At 37.6% G+C, this 7,989-nt stretch overlaps 1 protein-coding gene across 1 annotated transcript; it reads right to left on the bottom strand.

The window, feature by feature from the left end:
- Positions 1-5,534: 5,534 nt before the first annotated feature.
- LOC106874464 (zinc finger protein 235) lies at positions 5,535-7,029 on the bottom strand. The gene has a single exon (XM_014922202.1). It carries the CDS (start codon positions 7,002-7,004, stop codon positions 5,559-5,561), a length of 1,446 nt encoding a protein of 481 aa, XP_014777688.1. The 5' UTR covers positions 7,005-7,029; the 3' UTR covers positions 5,535-5,558.
- Positions 7,030-7,989: the final 960 nt, after the last annotated feature.

Below are 7,989 nucleotides of genomic sequence, written 5' to 3'. Positions count from 1 at the left end.
GTAATTGATCAAGTCATCAATAGACACAACTGCAGAGTTGCACCTTTCTATAGTTCTTGCTGTCATGTAAAAGCAAGAACTGTCCTGGTAATGAGGTTTGGAGCCAATGCAAGAAATGGACATGTGGTGTTATTTAATTTCAAAGAAGCTGGTTTTAACAGCAACACAACAAATTGTCTGAATATCTTTGATAAAGTTCTGATACCAAGAATTATTAAAAATCATGATCTGAATGAGGTTATGTTCATCGAAGATTGAGCACCAACACGCAGTTCAAAGCGCCTGCAGAAAGAAATCACAAGCTCTAAACACGTGTGATATTTGGAATTCTAATGCAACACCTTACAACTTTGTCACACTGAGACATTCAGCTCTATTAATGTGAATGATGCAACGAAAGCATGCAGGTGTCAGCATTCCTATTCAGCCAAATATAACTGTTGATGATGACTATATTGAGTAATGCACAAAAAAGAACGCTAGTGAAGGTCGCGATTTTTGACAAACAAAATTTCTATTCTTTTATTCGATCACCACTAATTAGAACACAAGAGTACATAAAAAAAAAATGTCGAGAGTTTGAATGTTAGTTTTAATTGTAATAGTCTAAAAATTAACTGCAGGTCGTGTTGTTGCTGATCGTTTTTTGTGGTTGTTGTCAGCATATATCCACGTCTGTCTCTGGTGTTTTTCAATGCTTTCTCTGCTGCATCCCAAAGCTTTCTGTCAAGGAGACAAGACGTGCAGAATTTATACTAATCGACAGGCTCAGAAAGATGCGTGCCAAAAGATAAAATCGTCGCTGGAGCCTATTCCATGCGAAATCGCAACTAGTCAGATTTTGTTGACCACGTGAGTAATCTAGCGAATCGCGACATCGAGTGATTTCTGACTATTCCCAGTAATGTCTTACGTTATGAAAAAGATACAAAATTTCACGCTTCTCTTTCTATTTACTTTAGTTACAGGCATTGAAACATTTTAATACAAATAATTTATTCAACTCTTTACATAAATCATGAAATTTTAGTTACCCCTCAACTAAATTCCACTAATGAGGTATTAATCAATACGAGACAATAGAAGACATTTATCCAAGATTCTCACAGCAGCATTGAATTGGAAGTATGAGGTAGTAATATGATCTAATCACACAACCGTGGCTGGCCTTACAATAAAGGTAAAAATGGGAGCCTGAGGAGCATTTCAGTCAACATTTGCTTACCACAACAATGTGACAATCATTATAGTTGATCACGTAAAGACTGCGAGCTAGCAGAACCGTTAGCACGCCGCGAAAACTGTTTAGCGTCATTTCTTCTGTCTTTACATTCGAGTTCAAATTCCGCCCAGGATCGACTTACCCTCCCTTCAAAAATTGCTGACTTTGTGCCAAAATTTAAAACCGTTTTCAAATTCCGTCGACTTTGCCTGTCGTCCTTTCGGAGTCGGTACCAACTGAATACTGGAGGCGATGTAATCGACTAACCCCACCAATTTCATGTTTGTGCCAATAGTAGATTGGATTATGGTTGATCATGGAAAGCAGCGAGGTGGAAAAATCGTTAGCACGTCCAGAGTTCAAATTCCACCGAGATCGACTTGCCCTTTCATCCTTTCGAAGTCGACAAAATAAGTACCAGTTGAGCACTGGGTCGATGTATTTGACCTACCTCTCCCTTCAAAATTGCTGGTTTTGCGCCTAAATCAGAATTATAGTTTATCAAGTAGTATAGCTCTAATGCTAAGTGGTTTGAAACTTAATACCATAAGTAAAAGTAGAACAATTTTTTTTTTTGCTATAGTCCCAAATATTCGCCTTTCTCTTCTGAAGAGGCAGAAAATATTTTTGCTCCTCCCAACAATTTCGAATCCATTACAAAAATCAAGTGAAGTCGACAATGGAATACTACTCCCTCATCTAGGGCGGTGTTGCTAATATACACACATTCTAAGCTGCTTCCAATAGAAGACCACCTGAGTGATTGGTATGAAGTTGTTTGCCAGTACACACCAAACCCCGACTCACAGATATGCTGTCTCTGCTACTATAGTGGCCTCTACTCCTTTGTAGCCAACGTGTCAGGTCACCTCCACTCAGGCTCTCTTGATTAATCTGTGAAATACGTTTTTCTTTCCAGCTGCCGACTAAGACAAACCTATTGTTGATCTTACCAATCTAGGTCCTTGCCATGTATCCCAATTACATAAAGTAATCTCCCTTAATACTACACCCACCTCACTTGAGGGAAGGTCTGGTTTTATGACCTCACTAGTACCAGTGCCATGTAAAAGGAATCAGTACAGTCTGTTAAGTGGTTGATGTTAGGATGGGTATCCAGCCACAGAAACCATACCAAAGCAGACATTGGAGCATAGTGCAGTCCAGTGGCTTGTTGGCTCTCATTAAACTATCCAACCCATGCAAGCATGGAAAAGAGGTGTTAAATGATTATGATGAAAGCAATTATACTCTACATATCACAGTAATAATGATATGCTGATCTTTTTAAAACTGTTCTGAATTTGCAGATTCTTTTTGACTAGTTAAACTGAATTGTACTTACAGTGGCATGCAATAGTCTTTTTAGCATTTAAATCAGTGGTTCACAACCGCGATCTATATAAGATTTTGATGTTAATTTATTTGAAATAAATTGCTTATACTTCTACAATACGCAAAAAATATATATATTTTTTTAATACAATTTCTAACATTATTTGATATAAAAATACTATAGTTTTTAAACACGGAATGGTTATGAAGATCTACCTGAGTAAAATAGGAACCAATGTGGTTCCATAGACAAAAAAAAAAAAAAAATGGTTGAGAATCACTGATTTAAATAAATAACATTTTTATTTTTAATAATGATATATATTCATACAATCGGTACACAAACACAGATACTACGACCATCACTCAGAATCAAGGATAACTTTGCAGAATGTTCCATACTTTTGCAAATTACTTTAGGGCCTATGTGGTCACAAGCAGACACAGACATCCTTAAATGAGACAGCTGGATAGAGTGCAGCACCAGTAGTTGGCTGAGTAGACTGGAGCAATATGAAATGAAGTGTCTAGCCCTGGGCATTTTGTCTATTAATCAAACCCACAACCGTGATTGTATGTATATCATCATCATTTTAACATTCCCTATTTTATGCTTACATGGGTTAATCAAACCTTGTTGAGGCAGATTTTCTACAGCTGGATGCCCTTAATGTTGCTAATACTCAACTGTTTCCAAGCAAAGTTATATTTCCCCATCTCCAGACATGTTTTTTTCCAAACTGTGGTAGAAGATATTTCTCAAAGATCCATGTAGCAGGATGAAACCTGGAACCATGTAATTGTAGAGTGAACATTATCATGCTATAAAGTCATGCCTGGCCTTAAAATTTTGAGAAATATAAAATAAGTAGCAAATCACAAATCAATCTTGGGTTTGAACATTATAGTTCTGTAGCAACCATTATGAATGTTGCTATGTGAATAGTCAATGGCACTTTGACCTTAAAGCATTCAAATTACTCTATCAAATGTAATGTTTATTCATACTGTTTTGAATTAATTATGCATTGAGATTTTGATTGTGGTTGCTTACACTTAGAATGACATTGTAGGGTAGGTGTGAGAGACCTGATCTGGTCAGTTTGAACATAAAACAGGTAGAATATTTGGGCCTGATTAGGCCAGTTTGAATATTAAAAGGTTAAAGTAAAAGCCTGACTGCTGGAGGAGAAAGGAAACATGGATCCAGATTGAGATGTTATTTAGTCAATGGGAACAAGGAAGCAGAGATAATGATAGCCCTAATGATACTGTTTAGCCTTGATTAATCAGACTTGTTATGATTAAATACCTTCCAGCCATGACCTTCCTATCATCACCAATTTTTATCTGTTAGTATCAAACAAACCTCTGTCACAAAAAAATAAACACACACACAAGCTTCCAAACATTTTCCATTTCCAACCCTACTGATCAAACAGATCCATTAAAGTCATTCTGGCCATGACCATCTTGTATGAAAGAGACTACAGTATCTCATGTGCCCTTCCTTTTTTTATGATAGGGTTTGATCAAGGAGAAATTTGAGCAACAGCATAGAAGCTCCTACAGATTTTAGATGTGAAAACGTCAGTGGAAAATAGATACACAATGCTAGTAGTATGAAATGGCAGAATTTTAAAAGTTTACAGATTTGAAAATATGGTCAGATTAAGTTCTACATGGTACAAACACCCTGTAATTGAATATGAGGTGTCTCATGATCAGATGGTTGGTGACAAAAAAAAGAACACCACCCAGTTTACAGAACTGTTTGGGGAACCAACAGGCAAAACCAGGTGACCTGAAACATATTGAAATACTATACTGTTGTGCACCTATAGCTCTACGAGTTATAGATTGTAGATAGAGATTTAAATATATATAACTACCACCTGACTTCCACTTCTTTCCAACCATGAAGTCTTTTTTGAAGGGAAAGCACTCTTCGGATAATGATGAATTTATTTCCAAGGCAATGTCTTGGCTCCAGATGCAACCTACCGACTTCTACAGACAAGGTTTTCACAGCTGCATAAAGCAATGAGAGAAGAGTGTCACCATTGGTGGTGGTTATGTAGAGAAGAACTAATAATTATGCTAAGTTTTGTTTATCCCAGTCCTTGGGAAGTGGGTTGGGGGAAATCTTTAATGAACACCCCTTGTAAATCAAACAAAATTTCCATTTTATTCTGCTGCTAATTGATTCCAACTGCCATAAAGGTTTCTTAGACTGATGCAATGCCACAGATAATGAAGAGTTAAGGTACAGCCAATTATATTGACTCCAACACTTAACTGGCACTCCATTTTTTGACCCCCACCACCAGAAAGATGAAAAGAAAAGTTGATGTTCACAGTATTCAAACTCAGAACATAACTAAAACCTGCAATTTAACTGATATCAGTTCCAGCTATAATAACAGTTTATATTATAAGCATAACAGAAAAAAATCTGGTTGCTGTGGGTTTAGAAAAGACTTCTATACTTCACTATTCCTTATTTTATTAACTCTAGACAAATGAAACAAAGATGATCTTGGCAAAATTTGAACTCATAGTATCTGTAAACAGATGCCATGCTAAACATTTGAAAGGACAGGGTAGGGTTCCAGTTATAAAGAAACATTTTTTTACTGTTGCACTTCAAGATAAAAACTGTATTATTAACATGCTTCCTTGGTTTATTCTGCTGCTTAGATCCTGATGTTTATACACTTGAAAGATTCTTCAGCAAATGAAGGCTTCATTATGCAAGATTTTTGCACAAGACAGATTATAAAACTGAAACAGGATGATGAGCAGGATATGTATTACCATATGTGTGTATGTGCCCTTGTCCCTGCAGTGTTGGACTGAGATGGGAATGTTGCAGTATTTAATACCAAAGTTAAAGTAGATAACAGAGAACTGGAGAGACAGACAGGCAGAAAGCTAGAGAGAGAGAGTGGAGAAAGAAGAGCACAGGACACTGGAACAGGATGATGAGCAAGACATTTTATCAAATAAAGAGTGATTGCCAAATGTTGGTACTCATAGATGAGTAATCTTTAGCTGTAGGGAGTACAGAGGCAAGTGCTTGATGAGAGTAAAGAGTTTTGTTCAATGGAGATAGGTTTTCGGTTTGGCTGCTGTTGTTACCATCAGAAGTTGGAATTGAAAGTAAGGATTTGATTTTTGTTGGGTCATGAGTACGTTTGTGTCGGTGCAACTTATCAGAACGAGCAAACTGTTTGCCACAGACTTCACATCCAAATGGCTTCTCGCCTGTGTGCACGCGCCTGTGACATGTCAGTTTATCCCGACGTGAAAATCGCTTTTCGCATGTGTCACACATGAACGGTTTCTCACCGGTATGTGTCCGCCTATGACACTGGAGGGTATCCCTCCTTGCAAATCTTTTAGGGCACAGGTCACATGGATGAGGTTTCTCCCCTGTGTGTGTGCGAATATGGCACTTGAGCTTGTCTGACTGAGCAAATGCTTTCCCGCAGATATTGCAGGGAAATGGCCTCTCTCCTGAATGCACACGGAGGTGAGACTGGAGTTTGTCCCGACGAGAAAACTTCTTGCCACAAGTCTCACAACCAAATGGTTTCTCATTATCATGAATTCTTCTATGACATTGCAGTGTATCACGTCGAGCAAAGCACTTTTTGCAGATGTCACAGACAAAGGATTTTTCAGAGGCAGAAGAAGGCACACAGTTGAAATGATTATTTGAAGGCGAATCTGTTGGATAAGGAGTAATGATTGGGGTTGAACTTGGAGAAGCGACAGTCTCATGTGAGGTCCCCATATTGTCACGGAATGTTAAGAAATCATGTGAGCGTTCACCACGAGAGTTAGACTGAGTAGATGATGGTAGTGTGGGATACAGTTCTGCAAGTGGAGGGTACTTAGATTCAGAGCCAGAGAGCGTTTCAGAGGTTGATGCATTTGCTGCCTGCATACGTTCATAAGCTAACTTGTGCATTTCGACAAGGTCCCAAGATGGAACAAATGGAGCATGTGCAGTGTGTGGTGCGTGAGTGTGATGATGGGTTGGGGCACCAAAGTTATTGCTGATGTCATAGAAAAATGGCTTTTCACTAGGTTGCAAGGCACCAACAGTGGGATTATGTACTGAATGTAGTTTTTTGTGATTCTGCAAAATATTGAATCGTGCAAATTTTTTACCACAGACATCACAGGAGAAGGGTTTATCAGACGGCAGTAGAGATTTCTTGGGGTTGGGAAGAATTGTACGGACAGGGACAGCAACTTTGTACATTTCACTTGGACAAGATTGCACAACATCAACATGAGAAGTACCCATAACATCTCTGGAACTTGGCGAATGTTTCTCAGACGCTTCAGCAGCAGTTCTCATTTCCTGCGTCTTGTGGTGGTATAAATCGCCAGTGTGAATAGGGCAGTCCTTCTTATTTCTATGCATATCCATCATGTCACTTAGGCTTTCATAAAAACTTTATTATCTGGAAAAAAAAAAGAAAAGAAGACTTAATACATATGGAGAAAATTATATTTTATCTCATCTCATTATAATCATAATCATCTTTAAAAGGGTTAAACTTCAAAGTTAAAAGGTTACAGAATCTGAATTTACTCAATCACTAATATACATTACCTTTATTATTAGTTTAGTTTTAAATAGGTAGATGGCAGAATGGTTAGCAAGTCAGTGAACATGCTTAGTACCATGTCTTCTAGATCCTTACATTCTTGCTGAGGTCAACATTGCTTCATACCTTATCGGATCAATAAAATAAAGCACCGGTCAAGTGTTGGGGGTCATCAATTTAATCAATGTGCTTCTCACCCTCACAATTGTTAGCATTGTGCCAAAGGTGGTGAACTGGGAGAATCCTTACCATGCTGGACAAAATGCTTAGCAACATTTCTGACTTATATTCTGACTTCAAATGCTACTGCAGATGGCTTTGCCTTTCACCCTTTCAAGGTCAATGAAATAAAAATTAAAAAAACAGTCAATTACATCAATCCCAGTACTTGACTGGTACTTTATTTTGTTCTCTCTGCCTAAAATTTGCTTACTTTGAGCAAAATATTTGAAACCATTTTCAATTTAACATAATTTCACATGTTGGAGAAACATAACTATCTAAACCAAGATTTGGTTGAGCTGTTGAGAGAACCTCTCAAGGTTACTCAATTTGTTAAAAATAGTCGGTGAAACACCCTTAAATAACACCTAACTGTTTTAACCCCTTAGCATTTGAACCAACCATATCTAGCCCAAATACTCAACCTGTCTTATGTTCAAACCAGTCATCCAGCCTCTTACACCTACCCTTCACTGTCATTGTAAAAATAAGCAATCACATCACTGAAATCTTGAAGATATGAGATAATGCATGATTAATTCAAAACAATGTAAATAAATAAGCATTACATTTGACAGAATAATC

Source organism: Octopus bimaculoides, chromosome 14 (assembly GCF_001194135.2).
Source record: "Octopus bimaculoides isolate UCB-OBI-ISO-001 chromosome 14, ASM119413v2, whole genome shotgun sequence".
NCBI lineage: Eukaryota > Metazoa > Mollusca > Cephalopoda > Octopoda > Octopodidae > Octopus > Octopus bimaculoides.
This window is presented reverse-complemented; position numbering and strand designations above follow the sequence as displayed.

Excerpts from the sequence above, each read along its gene's own strand:
- LOC106874464 (XM_014922202.1), bottom strand. The coding sequence starts at position 7,004 with ATGATGGATATGCATAGAAATAAGAAGGACTGCCCTATTCACACTGGC.